Source organism: Chionomys nivalis, chromosome 8, assembly GCF_950005125.1.
Source record: "Chionomys nivalis chromosome 8, mChiNiv1.1, whole genome shotgun sequence".
NCBI lineage: Eukaryota > Metazoa > Chordata > Mammalia > Rodentia > Cricetidae > Chionomys > Chionomys nivalis.
Window position 1 is genome coordinate 14,949,220 of NC_080093.1, and position 27,595 is coordinate 14,976,814.

A 27,595-nucleotide genomic window follows, 5' to 3' on the forward strand; every position below is an offset into this window, starting at 1 on the left:
ATAAATTTTTGGTCATATTTGCTTACTCCTGCACTCAAGTTACAGATGCTAATACACTCCATACTTGAGCATGCATGCAAATCCTTGATTGTATTATGTTTTTTGTTTGTTATTTTGTTTGTTAAGACAGGGTTTCTCTGTGTAACAGTCCTGGATGTCCTGGAACTTGCTTTGTAGACCAGGCTGGTCAAACTCACAGAGATCAGCCTGCCTCAGCCTCCTGAGTGCTGGGATCAAAGGTGTGTGCCACCACCACCTAGCAGTTTATGTGTTTTCTTAAAAAAATGTATATATACACAGTGGATTTAGATTTTATATTTGAGTGAAGTGCTCAAATTTAAACTTGATCATTTGAAATTTTTTGGTGGTGAGTTTTGTTGTTTTCTTACATTTTTTTTTATTACATTTGTGTGTGTATCACACGTGAATGTCAGAGACAGATTGTGGGAGTCAGTTCTCTCCTTTCACCATGTGGGGCCTGGGGAAAGAACTCGGGTTCAGAGTTGGTGGCAAGGGCCTTTACTTTCTGAGCCTTCTTGCTAGCCCCACTTTTGTTTTAAGACAGTGTCTTGCTTTAGGCTGTCCCGGAAGCTGCCATGCAGATCAGGTGACCTCAAACTCATGATCATTCTTCTTCAGTTCCTGTGCACTAGGGTGACAGGCCTGTAGCACCACATCTGTCCAACTGATGCGTTTTTGATAGGTCCCCCAAGCCCTTCAAGGTTTAGGTAGATATAGGACAGAAAACCTCAGGAAGTTTCCCCAAGCCTTTTCAGATGGACCCAATCCTGCTTTGTTGCTCATCACCATAAGTTTATTCCTTTCAGACTAGTCATCCCTTTTCTAAGTTCATGGCATTGAACTATAGTGTGTGTAATATTGCTTTCATTCAGTATAATTTTTTTTTCTTTTAAATTTGGGAGTGGGCAGAGAGATGGTTCAGTTATTAAGAGCACTTGAGGACCTGGGTTTGGTCCCCAGCATGCACTTGGTGGCTTACAGCTGTCCACAACTCCAGTTTCAGGGGATCTCATGTTCCCTTTGGTCTTTCCAGGCCCCAGATATGAACATGGTACATATATATGCATGCAGGCAAAGCCACTCGTAAAAGATAAGAAATAGCCCCTGCTGGACTTTCGCTACAATGCTGCTCCATTTTATTCTCTCCCATCATCAGTTAGAAAACTTCCTTATTGATCTTCTAACAGTGTGGACTTAGAGGCTAAGAATGGCTGTACATGGCTGTCATCCCAGCACTTGGGGCTGGGGCACACTGAGTGAAGGTTGGCTGAAGCATGGAGAGAGAAATATTTCTTCATTTGAGTACAAGTCCTTTGCCAGATGTATGTATGTGTATATATATATATATATATATATATATATATATATATATATATACAGTGTGTGTGTGGTGAATATCTTTCCTACACTCTGGCTTGCTATGTTTATTTTGATAATGTAGTTTTTAATTTTGATAAAGTCTAATTTATTAGCTTTTTTCTTTTATGTTTTTGCTTTCTGTGTCCTAAGAAAACTTTGCCTACCCATCCCCCCAGACAGACATGTGCCATTTTCCCAAATGGTTTATTTAGTTTATTCTAATAGCTTTACATTTTAGAGTTTATGTTTGGGTTTATTATATATAAACCTTTCCTATTTGGTGTGAGGTAAGAGTCAGGCAAGGTTCATCTTTTTCATTATGGATATCCAGGAGTTTCTGTACTTGAAAATTAAAAAAAAAAGATTTATTATTATTTCGCCCTCTTAGTGCAGTTGGCAGTGTGTCAGGCTCATGTACTGTTTTAGTGTGTGTGTCCTCACAGTACAGATGTGCAGTAGGCAGTGTGTCCTCACAGTACGGATGTGCAGTAGGCAGTGTGTCCTCACAGTACAGATGTGCAGTAGGCAGTGTGTCCTCACAGTACAGATGTGCAGTAGGCAGTGTGTCCTCACAGTACGGATGTGCAGTAGGCAGTGTGTCCTCACAGTACGGATGTGCAGTAGGCAGTGTGTCCTCACAGTACGGATGTGCAGTAGGCAGTGTGTCCTCACAGTACGGATGTGCAGTAGGCAGTGTGTCCTCACAGTACGGATGTGCAGTAGGCAGTGTGTCCTCACAGTACGGATGTGCAGTAGGCAGTGTGTCCTCACAGTACGGATGTGCAGTAGGCAGTGTGTCCTCACAGTACGGATGTGCAGTAGGCAGTGTGTCCTCACAGTACGGATGTGCAGTAGGCAGTGTGTCCTCACAGTACGGATGTGCAGTAGGCAGTGTGTCCTCACAGTACGGATGTGCAGTAGGCAGTGTGTCCTCACAGTACGGATGTGCAGTAGGCAGTGTGTCCTCACAGTACGGATGTGCAGTAGGCAGTGTGTCAGGCTCATATACTGTTGTAGTGGGTGTGTTCTCACAATATGGATGTGGCCAGTGCATGCATGATGTGTGGAGGCCAGTTCTCTTTTCCTGCCGCAGGGTAGAGCTCATGTCGTAAGGCTTTTGTGGCAAGTGCTTTTTACCCGCAGAACTGTCTCATTGGTTCTGGCGCTGTTTTGCATGTTTTTCACTGGATTGTTCTGACATCACTATAGGCACGTGCAGTGGTTTCAGGACAGACATCTGCTTGACTTCTTGACCAGCAAGGATGGAGATAGGAGTTCCTACTTCTGATCCCAGCATCCCTTAACCTATTTTTGTTTCTGTTCTGAATGTTCCCAAGTACTGACTCAGTGAGTCATAGACTCTTCTCTTATTGGCAGTGAGTTGTAGTGACTGGGTTTGTTGTTCTGTTTGGACCTAGGATGGCCAGCATTCCAGTAAAGGACCGAGTGAAGGTGTCTCAGAACTGGAGACTGGGCCGCTGCCGAGAGGGGATTCTGCTGAAGTGGAGATGTAGGCAAGTAGCTTCTGAATTTTTTAAAAAAATTATTTGTTTTTATTTTATTGTATAAATTTTTGTTTGTTTGTTTTTGTTTTTTGAGATTGGGTGTCTCTGTGTAGCTCTTGCTCACTCTGTAGACTAGGCTGGCCTTGAACTCTGAGATTCACCTTCTTCTGCCCCTCAAGTACCGACATTAAAGGCTGTGCCACCACCACCCCACCCCACCTCGCACGCTTTTTCGCTTTTTGTCTTCATTTTTGTTTTGTTTTGAGATGGGTCTCACTGTGTAGCTCTGGCTGTCTTGAATTTACTATGTAGGCTGGGCAATCTTAAACTCACAGAGATCTGCCTGCTTCTACCTTCCAAGTTCTAGGATTAAAAGCATTCCCACTGTTCCTGCCTTATATATAATTATACTATCTGCTTGTATGTCAGTGCACCATGTGTATGCCTGGTGCTTGAGGAAGTTCTAGAAGGGCTTCAGATCACCTGGAACTGGAATTACTGACGATTGTGGCTACCATATGGGTGCTGGGAATCAAACCTGGATCCTTTGAAGGAGCAGTAAATACTATTTACCTCTAAGCCATCTTTTAGCCTTCTTGATTCTTTTAAGGCTTCCCAAGACAGAAGAACATAATAGAAACTATAAGACTAGATTGTAGGAGCTATCTCTACTAGGGTGACTACTAGTGATTCTTCAGACAGCATAAAGAGCCCAGCTAACAGTTCAAAGAAAGATCCTAAGAATGTACTCTGGGGCTTGGAGGGTGCAAGACAGGAGGATCTCGATTTCAAAGCTTGTCTGGGCCAAAGAGCCAGCCTGAGTAACTTAGGAGATCCTATCTCAATTTTTCCCCCTTTTTTTTTCTCTCTCTCTCCCTCCCTCCCTTAATCCCTTCCTTCCTTTCTTTTCTTGCTTCCCTTCCCACCCCCACAGAGTTCCTCTGTGTAGCCCCAGCTGTTCTGGAGAACTTGCTCTGAAAACTAGTCTGGCCTTGAACTCAGAGATCTGACTGCCTTCCGAGTACTGGAATTACAAACTATGCTTGCCCAGTTACAGTTGTTTTGTTTGTTTGTTTTATTTTTTTATTTTTTATTTTTTTTGGTTATTCGAGACAGGGTTTCTCTGTGGTTTGGAGCCTGTCCTGGAACTAGCTCTGTAGACCAGGCTGGTCTCGAACTCACAGAGATCCGCCTGCCTCTGCCTCCCAAGTGCTGGGATTAAAGGCGTGCGCCACCACCGCCCGGCTTAGTTTTTGTTTTTTGAGGCTGGGTTTCTCTGTGTAACATTCCTGGCTGTCCTGGAACTTACTTTATGGGCCAGGCTGGCCTTGAACTTACAGAGATCTGCTTGCCTCTGCCTCCTGAGTACTAGGATTAAAGGCGTGCACCACTACTGCCTGACACAGTTGTGATTTTTAAATATTATCTCTAGGGAGTTAACTCTCCTCTTGGATTCTGTTAAACTCTTCTTCATCATTTTTTTGGAGGGTAGAGGGCTGGTGGCCACGATGTTGGGTTCAAAACTAGGTCCTAGCCCACGTTTGGCAGCTGCTTCACAACTGAGCTACACCTCTAGTTCTGTTTATGGAAGATGCTCAGGAGGAAAGCCTGGCAACCTGAGCTCTACACAGAGAGAATGAAATTTAGCTTCTGAGCTCCACATACATGCTGTGCATACATGTGTATGCTGTTGTACACATACAAAGTAAAGAAAATAATGCCATATTTTTAAAAGGCAAAATGGAAATTAAAGATATGTGAAGTAGGACTTAGGGAAAGTGCCAGTGTGTATGTCTGGTGTCTGCTCACATGTGTGGGTATGCAGAACAGTGCTTGGAGGCCGAGAGAGGGCTTTGGGTGACCTGCCTGTCACTCCCCATCACACTCCCTTGCAGCAGGGCTCTGAATCTGGAGCAAGGCTGGTAGCCTCAGGTCTCAGTGGTCCTCCTGTCTCCTCACCCCACAGCACTGTGGTTACAGGCACTTGTGTAGTCAACGCTTTACACAGGTGCTGGGAGTTTGAAATCAGTCCTGTGCTTTCACAGTGAACGCTTTCCTCCCCAAGCTAGCCTCAGCCCGTGCCATCCTCCTGAACTAGCCTCAGCCCATGCCACCAGTCCTTGTTCTTTTACAGTGAGCACTTCCCTCCCTGGGCTAGCCTCAGCCCGTGCCATCCTCCTGAGCTAGCCTCAGCCCATGCCACCAGTCCTTGTTCTTTTACAGTGAGCACTTCCCTCCCTGGGCTAGCCTCAGCCTGTGCCATCAGTTCTTGTGCTTGTACAGCGAGCACTTCCCTCCCTGAGCTAGCCTTAGCTTATGCCATACAATTTTGATGATTATTATAGCACACTTATGCCTCATCAATATCAAAACCCTTCATAATTATTATTTGGCACCTTGTCCAAAAAGTGCTTCTTGTTGGTTGATCTCAGTGGATTTGGAGCTTTGTGACTTCATTCTGACTGATCCGTTCCTGTGCTGAACACTGATAGGTGCACTTCTGCCTTTGGTGACTGCCTCAGTGGCGCTTCTGTCACTGTGAAGAGACACCATGACTAAGGCAATTCTTATAAAAGGGAGCATTTAATTGGGGGCTTGCTTACAGTTTTAGAGGGTTAGTACATGATCATCATGGCAGGAAGCAGATAGGCATGGTACCAGATCAGTAGCTGAGAGCTTTACATACTGATCTATAGGCAGCAGGAGAGAGAGAGGGAGAGAGAGAGATGGAGACAGAGAGAGAATGAGAGGGACAGAGCTGGACTTTTGAAACCTCAAAGTCCATTCTCAGTGACACACTTCTTCCAGCAAGGTCACACCTACTCCAACAAGGCCACACCTCCTAGTCTTTCTAATCCTTCTCAAATAGTTCCACTCCCTGGTGACTAAACATTCTAAAGTATGAGCCAATGGGGACCATTCTTATTCAAACCACCACGATGACCCTTGGTTTGCTGGTGCTGTTTCTACTGGTTTGGCTGATGTCTGTTTCTGTGAATTATGTGGTTTTATGATAAAGAAGGTATGAAAGAGAAAGATGGATTTTTATGATGAAAAACTTTATTTTATGATTTCTATTTTTACCTGGTTGGGTTTTCTTAAAAAGTAGGATCTCCTTTGTAGCTGAGGTTGACTTCAAATTTGCCATCCTTGTGCTCAGTCTCCTTAGAGCTAGGATTACAGTGCCATCATACCCTGTCATTTGTGCCTTTTAACATCAAAGGGTAATTCCTCTATCAAGTTTTTGCTCCTGGTGTTGTCGTTTATGGCATTAATTTAAGGCAGTCTGGCAAATAAACACAGAACAGTTACCAGGTTGCCCAAGATTCTTCACTGCTCACCTGGCATGAACCTGGTTTCTTGTCCTAGGTAAATGTCTGTTTACCACATGGTTGTAAGAACATGAATTCCAGCCCCTCTGCTGCCCATTTGGATGTGCTGCCTAGTGGTGGAAAAGATGTTGAGGAGGAATGTGAATAGTGAATAAGCACAGACATACATACACCTCACACATGTTCTATGTAATATATGCACACACTTGTAAAAACTGCATGAGGAGAAACTCAGTTACTACAAAGTCCAAGCTGCATTTAATGGCCCGGCAAGTCAATTTGCAGAACTTTTCCAGATTCCCATGACGCTTGTTTTAAGGAGCCGAAACCCAGCCCAGTTTGCTCAGACAGGTTTGGCAGTGGGAGATGGTGTCTGACCATGGGGATGAGTCAGCTTTCCCTTTGATTTCTTGAGACCTGGTAGCTCCAGGACTGTAGGATAGGCACAGGTGGGATGTCTGTCTCGGGGAAGGGGCTTAGTTCCCACCAGAGAACCCAGTTGTCTGGTAGGGTGCCCTTTTCCTTTCTCTTCTTCCCTCTTCCCTGTTGTCTTCTCTTTTTTTTCACACACTCCTTGTTTTTTGAGATAGCCTATAATATAGCCTATACTGGCCTTGACCTACATTTGCACACATCTAAAGGTGGCCTTGAACTCCTGTTCCTTCTTCTCCAGCACTCAGGAGAGTGCAGGAGTTACAGGTGTATGCCACTGCAGCAAAGTCTTTTTTCTTAAGGCTTTAGTTCCACGTCATGGGATTGGCTGGTGGCTTTTAAGCTTTCTTTGTTCTGGAGATTGTTCTCGAGATCTAGAACCTGCTCCAGATATCTCTTATGAGTTCTTTGTTCTGGAGATTGTTCTCGAGATCTAGAACCTTCTCCGGATGTCTCTCAGGAGTTCTATAAGAGCTGAGTTCTTTGTAGCCCTGAACTGCAGCACTGTTTTAGAGCTGTTATATCAACACATGTGCCCTTCACTACAGAAATGGCGATACCCCTGGGAGGATCACGGCTTCTCTTGAGCAGGTTTGCCTACTCTCCTAAATGGCTGATTCTTTTCACTTATAAATGTTCCTTTGCTCCAATAACAAGGGAATGGGATTTCCTAAGACTTACTTTTCTCTATCACACCGTAACTGATCTATTGAGCAAGGAGCATATGTCAGAGTCGTGGAACCTTGAAACTTACCAATTGGACTTACAGTTACAGAGGTCACTTTACCTGACTCATTTTTGTATATCCTTCAACTGAATTTTTTAGGTCCTGCTTATCTATGAGAAGTGCTGGCAGCAGTTTTACTTTTTTTTTTTTTTTTTTTTTTTTTTTGGTCCCTCTCTGTAGTCAGATGCCCTGGATGCAGCTTGAGGATGCTTCTCTGTACATATCTCAGGCTAATTTCATACTGGCTTACCAGTTCCGCCCAGATGGTGCCAGCTTGAACCGTCGGCCCTTCAGAGTCTTCGCTGGGCACGATGAGGATGTTTGTCACTTTGTGCTGGCAAACTCGCATATCATCAGTGCAGGAGGGTAAGTGCTGGGTCTTCCCCAGTGTTCCATAGGAACTGGGTCTGCCTCTGACCTTTCTGGCTCAACAACAAAGTATCAGGGAAGTAAACTTTTGAAAAGGTAGGCTTTTAAAAAAACAAAACAAACCTAAAAACCAAAAACCACTTAAAGCAGAGATTTACCAAAGCTGTTAAAAGGGTTAGCCAGAGAAGAAAACAGGAGCAAGAGCCTTTAATACAAAGTAGAGCAGGTTTGCTACTCTCCAAGGGGAGGTTTATTTTCTCTCTCAGCTCTCTTTAGCCCCAAGTGTGCTGAAGAGATGAAGCTACCTAACACTCAGCACCTTGTAGGCTAGCCTGCTTTGTGCTTGGCTCATCTGGACGTCACTGGACACTTGGGCTCCTTTAGTGGCCTGGTCCTCCTGCTGCAGAGGGAGTATTAACCCCTGAGCTGGGCTCCTTGTTCTCTCGTAGAGATGGGAAGATTGGTGTTCATAAGCTCCACAGCACCTTCACTGTCAAGTACTCGGCTCATGAGCAGGAGGTGAACTGTGTGGACTGCAAAGGGGGCATCATTGTGAGCGGCTCCAGGGACAGGACGGCCAAGGTGAGGTGTTGTCCCTTTACGTACTGTTATCTCCTCCTGTCTATAGGGACTGGGGTGGGAGAGGGTGGGTAGAGCCCAGAGTCCCAGGATTGGCTGAGAGTGAAGAGGGTGAAGACAGGGGAGAAGGGACATAATAAAGAACTTACTTATGTGCCTTTGGCATGCAGCTTGCGATGCCAGGCTGTGTTCCTGCCAGCTGGACTGGGAGAGGAGTGGGCAGTGGCTGGGATGCTTGCTACTCACTTGAAATGTGGTGTGAATGCAAAAACAGGGCTTGGTCAGCTTTTCCTCCCTGAGCTGAGTCTCCTCAGGTTTGTGGGTTGGGTTCTGCCCAAGGATTATTTAAAATCTCCCTCCTTTTCTTGCTCTCTGTTTAGAGAAGTTAATTTTTCACCGCCTTGTTTACAAGCAATAAGGCTGACAATTAAAACGTGGTTTTACTGATTGTCTGGAGAGTGATGTGGTTAGTAGGCAGTGGAGACCACAGGAAGGCTGTTGTTGGTTGCCTCATTGCCAGGTTGCCTGGTCCACAGACATCCACGAAGACATAAAATATGAAACTGATAAACAGTTGTCATCCTTGCTTTGTGAGTCCAGTTCATCCAGTCTGTGTCAGGCACTGCTGCTTTTGAGACACAGAAAAGATTCTCCAGTCTTGGGTGCAACAGTCCTAGCCAGGATACAGGCTTTGCAGCTGCAGTGGAAACTCTGCTGACCGTTCAGTTGATGATGCAGAAGACCCCAGAGGTCTTGATGATCTGTTTTCCAGAATCTAGAGACTCCATTGTAGAAACTGCTTATTGGTATCAGCGAATGGGCCTCTAAGTCATACGTAGAGAGATCTCAGGAGAGGGAAGCTGCAGCTTTTATCTGTGACTCTTCTGACTCTGTGTGCTCTCTAGTGATTGCTTTTTCATGTTGCTGGTTTATATAAAGACAAGGGCTAAATAGGTTCCCTCCTATTTATAAACATTTCTTTTCCTTTTGAAATTTTCTGCCTTATATTTTTATTTAGAAGGAATGCATGCCAGCATAGGAAGCCCAAGAAAGATCAGCAGTTTGTCTAGGCTTTTGTTTTTGAGACAGGGTGTCATGTAGCCAAAGATGATCTTTGTGTCTTCATTTTCAAGTGCTAAGATTATAGGTGTATGCTATCATACCTAGCTTTAGTGTGCTTTTGTTATTGTTGTTTGTTTTTGAGACAGGCTTTCTCTGTGTAGCTCTGGCTGCTCTGGAACTCAGCTCTGTAGACCAGGTTGGCACAGAGATCCACCTGCCTCTGCCTCACAAGTGCTGGGATTAAAGGCACGTGCCACCACCGCCTGGCTTTATTGAATATTTTGAATCTTCATGGAAACCACCTTTCCTGTCACCTGTTTCTTCCTCTTCTCCATCCCATATTGACTTCAGATTTTTGCTTAGTCAATGACTCTATAGCATTCCTGGCAAAGATTCTGACTTTAACTTGCCAAGTGAATCTGGTGCTAGAGCGATGGCTCAGTTGAGTGCTTACTAGTCTTGCATGAAGATCTAGGTCTATGTTGTTGATGCATTTGGGGACAGTGACATTTGCCTGTAATCCCAGTGCTGGGGAGGCATAGACAGCTGACTTCCTAGAGCTAGAGCTTTCTTAAAAAATAACATTTGTTCTTTGTTAATTTCATACATGTTTTGTAATGCATTCTGGTTATCTTTACTCCCCTATTATTTCCCTTCTACCCTCCCAGCCCTCCATTTTCCTTACAAATATTTTTCTTTTTTTAAGATTTATTTATGTATGTATATGAGTGCTCTGTTTTCCTGCACATCTGGAGGAGAGCCCAGATCCCATTACAGATGGCTGTGAGCTGCCGTGTGAGTGCTGGGGATTGAACTCAGGACTCTGGAAGAGCTGTCAGTGCTCTTAACCACTGAGTCATCTCTCTAGCTCCCTTACAAATATCTTAACTATATTTGCTAGCTTTTATTTTTATTAGTGTTGTACAGAGTTTAACTAGAGCTATCTTTATGAGGAGGTGTATAACAGAATACTATGCCTATCCCTCTCCCAGAGTCTGTTAGTTGCCAACAGATGAAGCGTTAGGGAAGCTCAGTGTCACTGCCACAGTTACTGTGAGCTTGTGACTGCCCGATCATGTTGTTCTCAGAAGATAGCATTTTGAAGCCCCTTCCTCTGTCTTCTGGCTCTTAACATTCTTTCCTCCCCTTATTCTACAGTGCTCCCCAGGTCTGAAGATGGTGGTATAGCTGTTAGGATTGAGCTCCCAACAGGCCTATAATCAGCATCTGTGCAGCCGTGAGGAGAGGCTTCTCTGTTTACAACTGAGAGTAGCCTTTGTCTGTGGGTATAAGAGGTGTTCTGAAGCTGGTTTGGTGCTGTATTGAATTAGTTAAGCAGTAGCCTTAGGTTCTTCTCTAAAACCTCAGGTCCATCTTTCTTTCTCTTTCGAGACAATGTCTGGCTATGTGGCACAGACTAACCTTGAACTTGCAATTTTTCTGCCTCTTGAAATTACAGGTATGTGCCACCACACACCTATTAGAATTATTTTCTAACAATGTAGACTGTAACCAGGCATTGTGCTAAGCACTTTATCCATTTTATCTTTCCAGGTAAATATCTTCCCTGCATAATTGTAATGTGTTTTAGATATACAGTATACCTGTGGTATCTACTCTGTAAGGTTTTTTTGTTATATAAGTTAATATATATACTTTATGTTTAAATATATAAACTATATATGTATGTAAATATATATGTATATATGTGTTTATATATAAATTATATGTATATAAATATATGTGTGTATATATATATATTCATTATTTGAGATATCTGTCCTTGAAGTTTCTTTGTAGCCAAGTATGACTTTAAACTTCTACTCTTGCCTCCACCTGTTGAATGCTGGGATTACATGTATGTACCACACCCAGTCATGTCATGCTAGAGAGCAAACCTAGGTCTTGGTGCATGCTGGGAATTCTGTCAGTGGAGCTGTGTCTCCAGGACTTGGTGCATGCTAGGCATTCTGTCAGCTGAGCTGTGTCTCTAGCCCGCATGGTATCTGCAGTGACTTCTAGATGAACTTTCTCTAGTAGATAGATGATTCTGTCTAGTTTCTTCTTAGATACAAGAACCTGAAAATCAGAATCCTTTCTTAACGGCCTGATTCCTGCTAAATTCTGTACGTCTTGCTCTTCTAGTACTCTCTATTTATCTTCCTTGTTCTACAGCATGGTCCTGAGACAGGCATTTTCCCCTATTTGATGAGACAAAACTGAGACCAAAAAGTTAGGAAACATCTCTAAGAGCAAAGATAATAAGTCACAGGTAGGGTTCAAACGCGATCAGACTCCAAAGACTGCTTGTTCTGTAATAACAGGCTAAGGAAATATTTTGTTTACCATTGTGGTTTGTCTTCGTTTTAGGATTTTTTTTAGAATGAATTCTCAGCCTTAGAGTTTCTGAGTCAAACAAAGATCATTTTAGGAGCTTTCCACCTCCAGTCTGCCTTCCAAAAAGACTGTATGGATGTATACTGAGTGTTTTCCGGGGTGGGTCTGTTTTGCATTGATAGCAAAGATCTGACCAGATCTTTATTGTGTCAACACCTGTCCCTCAGGTGCCAGGGTACTCCTGTTGCCAGAGGATGCTGTGCTATGGGACAGTTTGGCCACTTTCCTCAGTGATGCTTGGAACTGGCAGAACATTTCCCGAGTCACTACCACAGATCTGTAGCCTTGTCCCTTGGTTTGTGGGCTCTCAGATTCTACCAGCTGTCTCTGTGGAAGCTACTAACAAAGTCAGGTTTAGGCTGTTGCCAGAGATTTTGTAAATCAGGAGTACCCCCTTCGCCCTGCAAAAAACCTGCCTCCGAGGGAGTTCAGATAAGGAAAAGGCAAAGGTCTCTTCCAAGCTGGGCAGTCTAAAGGAAGAAACCAGAAGGGCATCTACCTATTACCAAAGGATTTGACTGTCAGGTATAAAGCAGATGCCGGAATATCAGCCTTACAGGGAATATTGAGGGTTTGTTTTGTTTTGTTTTGTGTTCTCCTCATCCAGAGTATTCTTGTTAAATTTATTTTCTTAGTTTTGGGAAAAATTACTCCTACTATCATTCCATCCCCCACTTCATCATACTCAGAAATCCTAAGAAACACTTTCTCCTTTATAGGGAAGAGATACCATGTGACCCTAAGAAGGCAAGACCACCCCCATTCCATCACCTGCCCCTTACACTGAAGGAATGTTTTCTTAAGTTCTTCCATCTAAGGTCCTGCCTGAGTTTGGTGTGTTCCCCTTATAGCTCTGCAGGGACCTTGAGAGGTCATTGATCCATCTAGCTGCCATGGGATCCCTCTGTGGCTGCCCTGGGGAGAGCCCTGTACATTTGAGGTTTCCTTTCTGTTTGGCTAGAGGCTTATGTCCCTGTGTGTGTCATCTGGGGTAGGGCGAGGTGAGGGGGAGCCGGTTGCTTAATGGGACATTTCTAAATGCTCCGGCTGCTGAGAGGCCCTGGGAGTGTTGATTAAAGTTAAGCCCAGAGTGGCTGCTAATGTACATTCCTGACTGATAGGGACCAGATAGTGTGCTCCAAGCAATATTTTTAACCTGTGGAGATATGGAAGCTTAAAAGAGTTAAGCTTTTCTGCTACTTTTGGTGACACTAGGTGCTAAATTCCCTGCTGACATGAATAGCTTTGGGTCCTGGGCATTCTGAACAAACAACAACAGCACACCACTTCTCACTTTGAAGTCTCCTTTCCATTCTTCCCTTGTTTTGTGCTTTCTTTTGACCCCTCTAGCAGTATAATGTCTCCCCAGATTGGACCTTGATCTTCCTGTCTCTCCCTGTGTGCCTAAAGCAAAGTTTTGGTGAAAGATAGGAGAAAGGAAGATCCACAAACATAAGGAAGTTTCTGAGAGAGAGGCTACTTCTCTCTCCCCTTTCTTATTTAGAGCTCACACAGGGGCTTTGCATCTTCTCATTGTCAACTAAGAATTAAGGGCTCTCAGGTGGAAGGAAAGGTGCGTGGTTAGGTCTGTCGTTGTGGCAGGTGAACCAGAAGCTGGAGAGGTCTCTCTGCTGATACCCTGAGCTCTGTCTTCAAGAGAGAAAGGATTCTCCATTCCTGCACCTTCCTGGTCCCACTCATCCCACCTGGTGTATGTTGCTTCTTTTTAGTCCCAGGCAGTGCCAACAAGAGCGTTTCCTCTCCTGTTTTCAGGTATGGCCTTTGGCCTCGGGCCGGCTGGGGCAGTGCTTACACACCATCCAGACTGAAGACCGAGTCTGGTCCATTGCCATCAGCCCGTTACTCAGGTAAGGGAGATATGTTGGGTTTTTGTCTCACACAAGAATGTTTTCATTTCATTAGGTCAGATAAGCTAGAGAAAATTTCCCTAGTATATTCTAGGTTTCTATGAACTGGTCTCCTGGAGATTTAAACACTTTCCAGAGATTTGAGGTCTTTTCACACACTTGTGGAGCTGAGATAACCTTTCCTGAGCATCCGAAGAGAAATGTTAAGGCACAGATACCATCCTGGAGTGTAGCCGAGGGGTCAGTGTGACCTTTCTGGAGCAGATGTCCTTTGGGATTGCTCCAAAGCAAAGGCTTCTCAGTACACCTGAGAGTAACACCAGCAGCTAGCCTGCCCTTGTGACTCACCTCTGCTTCGTCCTGGAAATGTCTTCTGGAGTACCCCACAGCTCTAGGTATCAGGAGAGCAGGGGTTTGGGCCTGCCGCCAGGGCCTAGTCTGTATGTGAGGGGCAGAAACAGAGACAGCTGTAATGGAAGTGCACCTCTGTTTTGTTTCTTTGTACGGTAGTTTGGCCTGTGTACCACGTGTGTCTGTGCCATGGAGACCAGGAGAGGTGTTGTGCCACGTGTGCCTGTGCCATGGAGACCAGGAGAGGTGTTGTACCACTTGTGTGCCTGTGCCATGGAGGCCAGGAGAGGTGTTGTACCACGTGTGTCTGTGCCATGGAGACCAGGAGAGGTGTTGTACCACATGTGTGTCTGTGCCATGGAGACCAGGAGAGGTGTTGTACCACATGTGTGTCTGTGCCATGGAGACCAGGAGAGGTGTTGTACCATGTGTGTGTCTGTGCCATGGAGACCAGGAGAGGTGTTGTACCATGTGTGTGTCTGTGCCATGGAGACCAGGAGAGGTGTTGTACCATGTGTGTGTCTGTGCCATGGAGGCCAGGAGGGGGTGTTGTACCACGTGTGTGCCTGTGCCATGGAGGCCAGGAGGGGGTGTTGTACCACGTGTGTGTCTGTGCCATGGAGGCCAGGAGGGGGTGTTGTACCACGTGTGTGCCTGTGCCATGGAGGCCAGGAGAGGGTGTTGTACCACGTGTGTGTCTGTGCCATGGAGGCCAGGAGAGGGTGTTGTACCACGTGTGTGCCTGTGCCATGGAGGCCAGGAGGGGGTGCTGCCCCTGGAACTGCAGTTACAGATCACTGTGAGCCACCATATGGGTAAAGAATCAAGTCCAGGTCCTCTGGAAGAGCAGCCAGTGCTCTTTACTGCTGAGCCATCTCGCCAGGTCTGCCACTCTTTTTTTTTAAAAACAAAAAACAAACAAACAAAATAAAAAACAAACGAAACAAGTCTTGCTGTGTGGCTGAGACCAGTTTAAAACTCACTCTGTAGCTCTGACTGGCCATGAACTAGTTAGTGATCTTTCTGCCTCAGCCTCCCAATGCCTGGGATTTCAAGTGCAAGACACTAAATGCAGCTGTTTCTTCAGCTTTAACTGGCCAGGTATGTTGGCTCATGCCTGTAATCCCAGCATTTAAGGGACTAAGCAGGAAAATTAACCATGAACTTGAGACCAGGTTGATCTATAAGGTCAGTTCCAGACCAGCCTTGGCTACGGAGTGAGACCCTATCTTGGAAACAAAATAAACAAAACAAAACATCTAAAAGCAAAATAAAAACACTAAAACTGGAGAAACATGAGCCAGTGAGCTTTGCATCCTGGCTTCTGTTATCTTTGTTCTTATTAAAAATATTTTATTGACTAACAGTCATTGTATTTAATATTGAGTTTCATGAAGACCGTTTCTTTCAGATATATCATGTACTTTTATCTAGGCTTTTTAAAAAATATTTTGTGTGTATGGGTATTTTGGTTGTGTGTATCTCTGTATACTACATAGATATACAGTGCCCCCAAGGCCAGAAGAAGGTGTTGGGTCTCCTGGGAGTGGAATTACAGATGGTTATGAGCCACCATGTGGGTGCTGAGGATCAAACCTAGGTCCTCTGTAAGAGTAGTCAAGGCTCTTAGCTGATGAACCATTGCTCTAGCACTTACCTAGTTTATCTTGAACCAAGGCAGGGCCTCTCTCTTCCTCAGTGGGGTTCAGACACTTTTCTGTAGTTGAACTGTAATGGAAGTTAGTAGGGTCTGACTGTGTGTACTTCCTTGATGCTTCTCATCCCACCTGAATGGACCTGGGAAAGCAATAGGGCTGCCTCCCTCCACCTGATTAAGTCGGTTGCTTGTTTTTATAAGCAAGTTGGTGCCCTTTTGCTCAGCCCCCTTCAGCCTCTTTCTCCTCACCTCATGGAGCCTGTACCCCTCCTCTTGCTCTCTTCCACAATTCCCTTTCAATTTTTTCCTTCCTAAGAATTAGAGCTGATTAGCCACGTCATTAATTCTTCAATTTGACGGCTGATATAGCAGGACCTGAAACACATTGCTGACCCCAGAGAATGGAGACCCCATTCCTTAGCATATTGACGATGGGAGAAGTTAATTAAAATTCCACAGAGCAGAGGTGTCGGCTAACCTATAAACCTGTCGCTTTTCAGAACAAATCATTCCAGCATCTTAGGAAGGAGGAAAGGGAAGACCAGCGGGGAGTGGAGAAGCCAAGTGTGGGAGCTCTGGGGAGAAGAATGGAGCTGGCCAGCATTGTCTTCTCTGCAGTTTCTTCCTAACGCACCCTCTGAAAGCTTATTAGCTGATTAGCCAGGCTCGTGTGTCTGTGGGCTGGATGTGTGGGGACTAAAGGGAGGCAAGTGGGAGGTGACAAGTGTGCTGGTGACTTTGTCTTGGTGATCACTTTCGGCTTTGGCTTCAGGAGACTGGAGTAGGCTTGTTGGTAGAAGGGACTCTGGCTAGAGATTGGCCATGTACTTGCTCCATGTTCATTGAGGCTGAAGTGTATATATGGGCTGTTCCCTACACCTCAGCCTTATAGTCTTCTACTCACTTCTCAGCAAAGAAAGACCACAGAACACCTATTGTAGATGGTGTCAAAAAAGAAGTTGAGAATGGAATTTACCTTCCTCATTAAGAGGCATTTCAGATCTGAGTAACTGAGTTTAAGTTTTCTGGACATAACATGGAGACTGACCACAGCAAGGACATGACTTTGTAATGTTGTTCGGACTGTGCCCTGAACACTACACTTGTAGCTGTTAGCGCTGCTATCCAGCTGCTTTCTGTGAGAACCTCTGCTAAGTCCCTTTTGGGTCCCTTTATGCTTTCTTAACATTATTCTTCAATCTCCTTGGTGTGTTTTCTTAGTCCTGAATGAGTATTTTGTCCATTGTTGGCTGACTGTTTAATGTTGACTTTGAAGTTTCCTTAATTTCACAGATGATGTATTGAACTCTGTTTGAGTTTGCTTTGTTTTTGTTTTAGTTTTCTTTTCTTTCTTTCTTTCTTTCTTTCTTTCTTTCTTTCTTTCTTTTTTTGTTTCTTTCTTTCTTTCTTTGTTTCTTTTTTCTTTCTTTCTTTCTTTTTAGATGGGGTTTCTCGGTGTAACAGTCCTGGCTATCCTGGAACTCACTTTGTAGACCTGGCTGGCCTTGAACTCACAGAGATCTTAAAACCATGATCTCCACCACCACCCAGCCGTGTTTGTTTTTTGAGACAGGGTCTTACTATGGAGCCCTGACTGGCCTGTAGCTCACAGAGCTCTGCCTACCTGTGCCTCCCTAGGTCTGGGATTAAAGGAGTGAGTCACCATGTGTAAAGCAACATGCCTGTGAGTCTCGGGCAAGGGCCCTGGAGATTTAGACACACACACACACACAGACACAGACACACAGAGACATGGGGACACGGGTCATCCTTGAGACGAGAATACCAAGAATGCCCCCTTAACTGTGTGCCAGGACAGCTTATATAGAGATCCTTAACTAAAAGCCACGCCCCAGCCAACCCCACCAGAAACTACTCCCCTGTCATCAAGAACTCCCGAGGGTCTCCTGCTCAGAGCAACTGCAAACACAGGAAAACAAGTTGTTTTGCTCAGAGCAGCTGTACGCATTGGAAAAACAAGTTATTTACAGGAAATTCAGGGTCTGGGGGTCCACGCCCCCAATAACTATGCCTGGCAGACTCTTGTTTATATTTCATTTATTTATTTGTGTGTGTCAGTGCATGTGTGTGCATGTATGTGTGCCATGGTGCACATGTGAAAGTCAGAGAACAACAGTTATTTTTGACTTTCCACCATCTAGGTCCCAGGAATAAACTCAGGTTGGACTCTCTTAAAAGCTTGTGTTGGGATTCTGACTTTAAACTAGACATCCAGGACATGGGCTAGGGTAATTATTGTCCCCCTCTTTTTGTGTATTCAGAGAATATACTGGGCTAGAATCTTTATTCTGTATTATTAAGTCCATTTCTGACAGCTCTGTCCATGACTTTGAGCCTTTAAAAAAAAAGTCCATCCAGCTGGGCATGCTGGAGCACGTCTTTAGGAAGCACTCTAGAGGCAGAGGCAGAGGCAAGTGGGTTTCTGTGAATTCTAGACCAGCCAATGCTGCATCAGAGTACCCGGTCTCAAACAAAACAAAAAATTCATCTATTCTTTTAACCCAGGAGGTAACAACTTTCATCTTCAAGGTCTGCTCTTTAGAGCAGTCTAGGAGATACGGTCTCCTTGCCTGCTGCTAGTGAGTGGCTCTAGGCAAATCATTTCCTTTTTCTGTGCTCTCTTTACAGACATGACCAGATTACCGTGACAATGACCTGAAAGAATATAAATATATATATATATATATATATATATATAAATATAAATAAATAAACTGGGTGGTGCTGGTTCATACCTTTAATCCTGAGGCAGGAGGATCTCTGTGAGTTCAAAGCTAGCCTGGTCTACAAAGCAAATTCCAGAACAGTCAGAGCTGTTACACAGAGAAACCTTGTCTCAAAAACAAAAGTATAAAGACCAAAAAGCTCTACTTTTTATAGTCACATATCAGCTCCCTCACCGTCTTATCTACTGAAGACTGAAAAGCTCTAAGTCTTGTAGTAGCATGTCAGGTCCCTCATCTAATGAAGCATCCGCTTCGTGCTCAGTTGCTTTCAAGCCTATTTCCTAGGCTTCCCTGGGCTTCTGCTGCCCGTCTGCCCAGCAGTCACACTGCTCTTTTGTAGTCTTCTTGAGGTAGAGTCTCCCCAGGAATCTCTCTTCCTTTTTCTCTGTCTTTTGAAGTGATCCTCAATGGCTGCCTTGTGTCACCTCCCTGCTACTAGTCCTGTTGAATGTGTTGTCAATCACTGAGTGACATGGCGCTGGACCCTTATGAATAGCATGAAGGGCTGTGAGTAGCTACTGCCTCTAAGGATAAGTCCTCCATTTTCCTTTGCTGCTTCCTTGAGAAGCTGGAAGGAATCTGGGCAGCGAGGAGACCTTGCTCTGCTCTTTCTCGATTATTGTCCTGTGCACTTCATTGTTGATGCTCTTGGTTTTCCCTCTTCTTTTCACATGTTTGTGCTCAGGCACTTTCAGCATAAAATACAGAGCCTCAGCCTCCAGGCTTAACAGGAGTCACTTTTAATTAAGAGAAAGTAGGAATCCTGAGCTGTGTCTAGCTCTCACTTTTCCTTCTTTCTGTGGGTTTGGAATGTCAATCTGTAAGCAGTTGTAGAAGGGCACATTTGATACCAATTGTGTGCTCAAAGCTATGTTTGTTTACTTTATTTTTTGTTTTCGAGACGGTTTCTCTGTGTAGCCCTGGCTGTCCTGGAACTCACTCTGTAGACCAGGCTGGCCTTGAACTCATAGATCTGCCTGTTTCTGCTTCTGGAGTGCTGGAACTAAAGATGTGCACCACCACTGCCCAGCTCAAGGCTATGTTTACTCGAAAAAATACTAAAAGAAATAGTAGGTTTCAAAGAAAGGTTGCAGGCAAGGACTTTCCCTTTGATTCCCACCCATCCTTCTTATCCTGTTGTCAAGACTCAGGTCTTATGAATGGAGGCCTGTTCTGTAGAGGAGATTCCTACCTCTAACCGTTGGGTGAACAAGAGGAAGTAAAAAAGGTACACACTGTTCTAGAACAATCGTCTGTGACTTCCACAGTTGGGCGGCAGAAATGCATTATACATGATCTCAGATATAGCTCCTAAGGTCACTGTGAATTCTGAGTATTCTCAGATATAGCTCCTAAGGTCACTGTGAATTCTGAGTATTTTTTTTTTACAGTCCATGGAGGCTTTTTATTTCCGTGTTTTACATGTCTAGAAAAAGAACCCCAGGATTTCCCCTCCTGTGTGTTTTGTCTTGCCTCTTTGTCCATGATGCCTACTGAGGTTGTCAGAACAATGAAGCCAGACTGATGGGATGGGAGCAGATTGTTCTGCCATTTTTCTAGGTCTTTGAGTTGCACGTCAAATCTAGGACTTATCACTCCACACTTGTTCAACCTCGCTGCCTGTGAGGTTCACTATGATTTCCCAGCTCTGTGGTCATCAATGATTTCAAATTCATCAATGTAACACTGCTTCATCATCACAGTTGGGAACTGGACGATGACTTTAAGCAGGGCGTGATGAGGACCTGCGTCTGACTCTCTTCCCAGCATTGTTAATGCTCTTGGAGTATCAGCCAGGACATTCATACGTACCATGGTGACTGCACAGAAAGATGGCCGAAAGAGACTCTGAATACTTTTATATGACTAGTGCAGATTAATATATTTTATTACTACTTAAGTTATTTCTACCTGAATGAAGTTAGTAAATATTCAAGAACAATACAAAACTTTTTTTAAAAATTTTTGTTTTTGTTGTTTTCAAGACAAGGTCTCACTATGTAGTTCTGGCTGGCTTCAAACTCACAGAGATCCACCTGCTTCTGTCTCCCAAGTAGTGGGATTAAAGGCGTGCGCTACTACACCCAGCCCTACAAAACTATTTATAAGACTCAATCCTTATAAAAGTGGGATGGAGAGATAGCTTAGTGATTAAGAGCACTGGCTGCTCTTCTCGAGGACCCAGGTCTGATCCCAGCACCCACATGGCAGCTCACCACCATCTGTAACTCTAGTCCCAGGCTCTTTGAAAGCCTCTGTGGGAGTCTGGAAACGCTGCTTGGTGTCCAGACTTGACATAGGACCTTGTGGGGAAGGCCACATGTGAGAGAGGCCCCGGACCTACTCAGGTAAACGCTTCTGCCATTCTGGGAACACACATACACATAGGCCCTTGGTTTTCTGGACCCCTCCATCCTGCAGTTGGGGCCTGGGTTGAAATGAATCTATGTTTGCTTGGAAGGAGAAGGGAGATAAATATGTAGCTCTCCTTTTTTTCTGAAGACATCATATCTGTTTTCCTGAAAGGGAAAAAAAAGGTACTCGGTAGAGCCCTTGCCTCTCAGTGAGCAACTTTGCTGCCGTGTGGGCGAGTGTGGTCAGGACGGCTTCCCCACATTCTTGGGCTTTAATCCCTTCTCTCCTGCTTCTGTCATCAGGGAAATATATGAGTGGTATAGGTGTAGAAACTTGACTTAGTTGTGTTATTAAATATACAATGTAATTTTGTGTGCTGTGGTGGCCTGTTTGTTTTGGGGGGGATTAGTCCAAGTCTGCATGAAATGTACCAATTCAAATTTGTAAAGTGAGTTGTGGCCTCTGGGGGGTTTTGATGGTGAAGCTGCTCCTTCTTGCTTCATTTATCCCAGGGGTGACGGTGGGTCTGGAAGGAAAGCCAGCACTCTGCACCGTTTGGCAGTGGGTGGCGGTACTGGGAGAGCAGGGTGTTTGTTCAGCAGCTACAGGCTTTACAGTGTGCCGTGTGTGGTAGATGCTATCGCTAGCCTGCTGAAGTACATCTTTCTTTACTGAGTGTGCTCGAACAGTTTGAGAGCTGGAAAGAAGCAGTTTCAGTGTGGGTTCCTCTGATTCTCTTCTCCGCACTGCTGGTGTTTTCTGGACCTGGACACCATAGCTCACTCAGTTCTTTGAGGGGGAGAAGAGTCAAATGTGAGGAGTTTGTCTGTAGGTTTTCCTTCTGGTTGATGATGAACTGCTGTACATGAAGGGGGTCTCCAGCCTTGAGATGCTGTAGAAAGGGGAACAAAATGACTGTAGTCGTAACTCCTCCTGGGGGCTCAGGTGGACTATGGTGGCTTAAGGGTCTTCCTTCCTTCCTTCCTTCCTTCCTTCCTTCCTTCCTTCCTTCCTTCCTTCCTTCCTTCCTTCCTTCCTTCCTTCCTTCCTTCCTTCCTTCCTTCCTTCCTTCCTTCCTCCTTTGGAATGCCTCCTTTGGGGCCCAAGGAACAAAGGCCTGCCGAATTAGGCAAGAGTGTCTTCTTGTCCTGCTTTGTGAGCCTGCCAGACACAGGAGGGGGGTGTCCATTGAAGATGAGAGTCAGAGTTTACAGGAGGGCACTGGAGGGTCTGGTGTGACTGGAGGAAGAGAGAAGCCTTGAGTCATACTAGGTGGCCCACGGCTCCAGCTGGAAATGTGATGTGTTGTCAGGCATCAGTGTGTATGGTGGGGGCATCTTACTGGGTCAGTCCCGATGTATCTTCGGGCTCTGCTCTCCATCTTGGTGTTCACTCCCTATGCACATTCAAGCCTTGTGGAACATCATAGTCTTCAATACCAAGGACCAAATACTGGGGTTGGTTTCAGTTCCTCAGGACTCTGGATTTCAGCCGTTCCTCAGGGCAGGATGGCACAGTGAGACTTGTGATAAGCTGTTTGCTGGCTGAAACTCCAGCCCCCTCCTTGTCTGGCGGGCTCAGAACCCATTTTTAGGAGCAGCTTCTTGCCTGGCAGATGTGGTTGGCTCACTTGTCAAGAACTGACTTAAAGAAATTGCCTTAAATAAAACACTACAAATGGCAATGGGCCACTACAGGAGGCTAGATCATGTGTGTCCAGAGTTGACGCTTTGAGGCTGTGTCCCTACCAGCAGAGATCAGTCCCATTCCCAGTCTCAGTATCGGTAGCTTTTTCTTTTAGATTTATTTTTATTTTTCATCAGGTGTGTGTGTGTGTGTGTGTGTGTGTGTGTGTGAAGAGAGAGAGAGAGAGAGAGAGAGAGAGAGAGAGAGAGAGAGAGAGAGAGAGAGAGAGAGAGAGAGACATAGACACTGGATCCCCTGGAGCTGGAGTCCCAGGTAGCAGTGGGCCACCTGACATGGGTGCTGGGAATCAAACTCAGGTCCTTCTTTTCTGCTGAGCCATTTCCCCAGCTCTCTGCTATTCTTCCTCTGATATCTTCCCTTTTCTCCAACCTCAATTCTTTCCTCCTCCTCTTACTTCTTTGCTCTTTCATTCTTTTCCCAGTACTGCTTAAGAATCGCTGTTATCTGTGCATAGAGCAGGCAGATCTCTTAATTGTGTAAGGTCAGTCTGGTCTGCATAGTGAGTTCCAGGACAGCCAAAAAGCTACACAGTGAGACCCTGTCCCACAAAAACTAAACAAACAAACAAAAGCTATTATCTTATTGGCTTATTGAACTAGATGGGAGAATCAGATGGGTAGGAGGTGCAATGGTTAGTTCTCAGGTGGCAGCTCAAGAGGACCCAAGGGAAACAAGTGGACGAGAGGAATGGATCCTGGTGTTGCTATTGTTATAGTGAAGTAGCATTAATCTACATTGGTTTATGATACATTTCAAAATTACTGCAAGAGTCAGAGGTTTTCTTTAATTTTTTGAGCTAGGATCTCACAGTGTACACTGGCTGTCTTGAAACTCCCTATGTAGAGCAGACTGTCTTCAGACTCACAGAGATCTGCCAGTCTCTGCCTCCCCTGCTGTGATTAGAGGAGTGCACCACAATGCTTTGGTGTCAGAAGGTTTCTAATACATAGAAGCAATCAGGTTTGATCACTATCCTTGTATAAATGTATCAAATTATTTTACTGTCTCCTATAGATCTATACAGCTCCTAGTGTCAGTTAAAAACTAAATGCAAAGAGAGAGCTGCAGAGTGCGGGATCGGTGTCCTCCCTCCTACTCTGCACCACCTGCCATCAGAAGTCCCCACCTGTTCCACCTTTCCTCTGTGCTGCCCTGGCTGCTGTGTGCAGTGTGCCTGTGTTTATCTTTCTTTGATCAGTGTTCTACTGACAGATAATTCAGCAGTCACATCCCAAGGTGGAAGCATGGTGTTAATGTTAAAATTAGGGTGTTTTTCTTCCTTTTCTCTCTCTCTTTCCCCCTTTTACTCTTTAAACTTCAGTGGGTGAGAGAGGGAGGTGGGAGGGTAAAGGGGAGCCATAAATTCTGAGACCGTGTGGCTGTTCTCTGAGCAGCCAGGAAGCCTCTGAAGTCTCCACAGCACTTTCATTAACATTTAAATTAAGGGTTTGTTTTCCAGGCTGTTTTATAGGCTGGGACCTTTCATGGCCTGTCACATGCGGCACCCACCCCCTTCCCCAAGCAAGTGTGTAATTGTAGCCACTGCTCTATCCTAACTCTGGCTTGTAGCCGGAGCTTCAAAGGGAGTTGTTGGGGTGAAGCTTGTGGCCTACAGGCTATGACAGCTGGGGTATCATTCCTCAGATGAAGGTGCTCTTGGGGCTCCAGCTTTTCTCTGGCCTGTACTTTTCTTTGCCCTATGCCACATTTTGTTCCCTTGGGCCATGGGCAGGTGGGAAGGATACCTCCATCTCTCTGGACCTGGAAGCAGCCTTTCTAAAGATGTGACTCTCCATGCTTCTTTTTCTTCCTTTAGCCCTTTTAGCATCATGACACTTGTACTCAGGGGTCACCATCTACAAAAAATGTACAATGTGATAAGGTCTTTTGATCCTAAGATGCACCTGCCTGCATAGACAGACAGGTGTGTGCCTGCCACACTCAGTCACTAGTTCTCCATGCATCTCTGCTGGAAAGTTTCCTGAGGTCTCTGTTCTTATAGATCTTGGTACTCAGGACAAGTGTGTCTCACCTTTTTAAGGAATGCATTTGCACTGGGCGGTGGTGGCGCATGCCTTTAATCCCAGCACTCGGGAGGCAGAGGCAGGAGGATCTCTGTGAGTTCGAGGCCAGCCTGGTCTACAAGAGCTAGGATAGGCCCCAAAGCTACAAAGAAACCCTGTCTCGAAAAATCACAGAGAGAGAGAGAGAGAGAGAGAGAGAGAGAGAGAGAGAGAGAGAGAGAGAGAGAGAGAAAGGGAAAAGGAGTTCATTTGCATTGAAGTTTCCTTTCTCCAGAATATGGGGTAGCGGGAGGGTTTTGAAGACATCCTGTTGTCTTTTTCTTTACTGTCAGTCTTCTCTTGCAAACAGTAAGTGTGTGTGCCACATGCACAAGGCATCCAGTGAGTTCACACCTCTAAGGCATCCTTCCCTCACTGAGTGAGAGAGACACTGCACTTTCTTTTGAGAAGCTGTGGTTTTCTTTCTTTTAGGGCATTGGCTTCACTGTGTGAGACTACATATTTCTTCCATACCTCACTAAGCTACTCAAATCACCATGACTTATCTGTCAGGTGGAAGCTAGCTGAATGTCACCTACTCCTCCCAGGTAGCCTTGCCAACAGGTGGACACCCTCATGCCCTGGGGTCCTGCCCAGAGGGCATGAGGGAGGTGCTGGGAAGACCCCTCTGCAGGTGTTGCCCAGGCTCAGATTGCAGGCTGGTGCTCAGCCCTTGCCTGGTGGTGATTAATCTGGGACTCAGCCAGCAGAGGCTCACACAGGGCAGCTTTGGTCCCTCACTGTGAAGACCTTTGGCTTAGAGACAGAATTGATCTCTGTAGCTTGCTTCGGCTTGGGGTTTGATCTGTCAAGGCTAAAGGGGAACCTGATGGTGGAGCGGAAGCTTCTAGCCCTGCCTAACTTACGGCACTGATCCGTCCCAGTGGCTTGTCAGGATGGTGCTCGTATGTTTAAGGAGATTTCTCCACCTGTTAGCTGTGATACTCAGACAGCCAGAATAGGGATCTTCAGAAAGGACACGTGCCTTTAGTTTCTTGAGCCAATGGAGCTTTAAGTGGTGTGGGGACTGGGAGTGAGTGAAGAGGCCAATGACGGGGCGGTGACTGGATCAGGAGCAGGATATGTTTGTGGAGGGTCATGTTGGGGTGGTGGGATCACCCTATCCTCCCCCATTTAGGTGGTTCTCAGGCCATCCTGGCAGATTTTAATGTCACTTTAGAAGTCTTAGGTTCTTTATTCCATTTTACATTTCCTTTCTAAGGTCTCTCCTTAGCCCCTCATCACTACTGCTTCCATCTTCTGACTGCTAGTTCCTGGGTCCTCTTGCTGGCTGGTCAAGGAGCCAGTTGTCTCTCCCCTCCTCTAAGTTCAGAACAGACAAATATGCTTTGCTTGGTCATGAGCTTAGGGCCCGGAATGGGAATCCTGCTGGTGCAATAGCTTCCTGTGTCTTCAACTCTCAGTGGGTTCATGACTATGTTGTTATACTTGGCAGGTGTGGTTTGAGCCCCAGGACCTGGGACATTCTTCTCATACATGAAGGAGATGGGCATCCATGTGTTCCCCAGCACTGGAATGGTGATGGAAGCTAGCTAGCTGCATGTACAGATGTTGTGAATTACAGAAGTTTGTGTTGATTATCAATCTTTCTGTGCTAACTAGAATTTCTGTGCAAGATGACAAAAAAGAATGTATTTACACACTACCAAAAGCAATGGATTTATTTGGCTCTTTCTTCAGACCCGTTCTGTAAATAGATTGGATATTATCACAAGGCTAACCTTGTGCCTCTCTAGTACTTTCTTGAAATACTAGAAATTTCTGTCTAGAAATTTCAGATTGTGAGGTTTTGGGAAGAGGGGGTTCTCCCTTCCTGTCTTATGTAAGAAATGTCCGCCTGAGGGCAGTGGTGGTGCACACCTTTAATCCCAGCACTCAGGAGGTAGAGGCAGGTGGTTGTCTTGAGTTCCAGGACAGCAGGCTGGCTACACAGAAAAACCCTATCTCAAAATAAAACAAAACAAAACAGCATGCCTGTGGCTGCATGTATAGTCTCTCTGCCTCTGGAGTACCCTGTTAAAGCAGAGTATGTAACATTCTTGCCTCTTTTCTTTTTGATGAATTAGTTCGTGAATCTGTTAATCTGTGTGTGGTGCATGTGTGGGATCAGAGGACAACTTGTCAAAGTTGGTGCTCTCTTTCTGCTGTGTGTGTCCTAGTGATGAGACCCAGGTTATCGGGCTTGGTGGCAAGCCCCTGTACCCACTGAGCCATCTCACTGGCCCACCCTTGCCTCTTTTCTAAGCTTCTCTTGCTTCTCTCCAGCCATGACCTTTTCGTAGGTTATAGTGTGTAATCTGGTTTGTATCACCCTGTCAGAGACAGACGGTCAGCTGAGGCGCTGTGAGGGCAACAGGAATGGAAGCAGGAGGGAGGTAAGGGCCAGGAGGTGCTGGCCCAGGAAATTGCTTTCTGTAGATTTCCTTTTTCGTCATTTTCATTTCAAATAGAAAGCATGAACAAGCATCAAGAAGTCTGGGGAAGAGACATGGGGCTCCGGTTGGACTATGCTAACACGCAGAATGATCCGCAGGGTCTGACTTTGCAGGAGAGAATCTCAAGTAATGAGAGAGAGTCATTTTGTTTTTTGGTTTTCGAGACAGGGTTTCTCTGTAGCTTTGGAGCCTGTCCTAGAACTAGCTCTTGTAGACCAGGCTGGCCCCGAATTTACAGAGATCTGCCTGCCTCTGCTTTCTGAGTGCTGGGATTAAAGGTGTGACCACCACTGCCCGGCTGAGAGAGAATCTTTGAGGAGACTGAAAGAATTAAAAAATCACAGGGCTGAGGGCAGCAAGGTGACTGGGTGGGCGAAGGTGCCATCAAGCCTGGTGACTTGAGCCCAATCCCTGAACCCACATAGCAGGAGAAAATGGACTCCTCCCCTCTGTGTGCTGTGATTCCCATTAATGAATAAAGAAACTGCCTTGGCCTGTTGATAGGGCAGAACTTAGGTAGGCGGAAAAACTGAACTGAATGAGGGAGGAGGAAGACAGAGTCAGCGAGACGCCACTGCCATGTGGCAATATACAGATTAATAGAAATG

General features: G+C 45.4%; 1 protein-coding gene across 2 annotated transcripts in view; it reads left to right on the top strand.

Annotated features, from left to right (window-relative positions):
* Window positions 1–27,595, top strand: part of Fbxw4 (F-box and WD repeat domain containing 4) — a 95,685-nt gene that overhangs the window by 18,249 nt on the left and 49,841 nt on the right. For both annotated transcript variants that reach the window (XR_009057622.1, XM_057779948.1), the window contains exons 2-5: window positions 2,799–2,898; window positions 7,561–7,742; window positions 8,195–8,327; window positions 13,557–13,651. Coding sequence is in view for 1 of the 2 variants with exons in the window: in XM_057779948.1 (XP_057635931.1) it covers window positions 2,799–2,898; window positions 7,561–7,742; window positions 8,195–8,327; window positions 13,557–13,651 (510 nt within the window). In the remaining variant the exon portion in view is untranslated. The remainder of the gene's footprint in view (window positions 1–2,798; window positions 2,899–7,560; window positions 7,743–8,194; window positions 8,328–13,556; window positions 13,652–27,595) is intronic.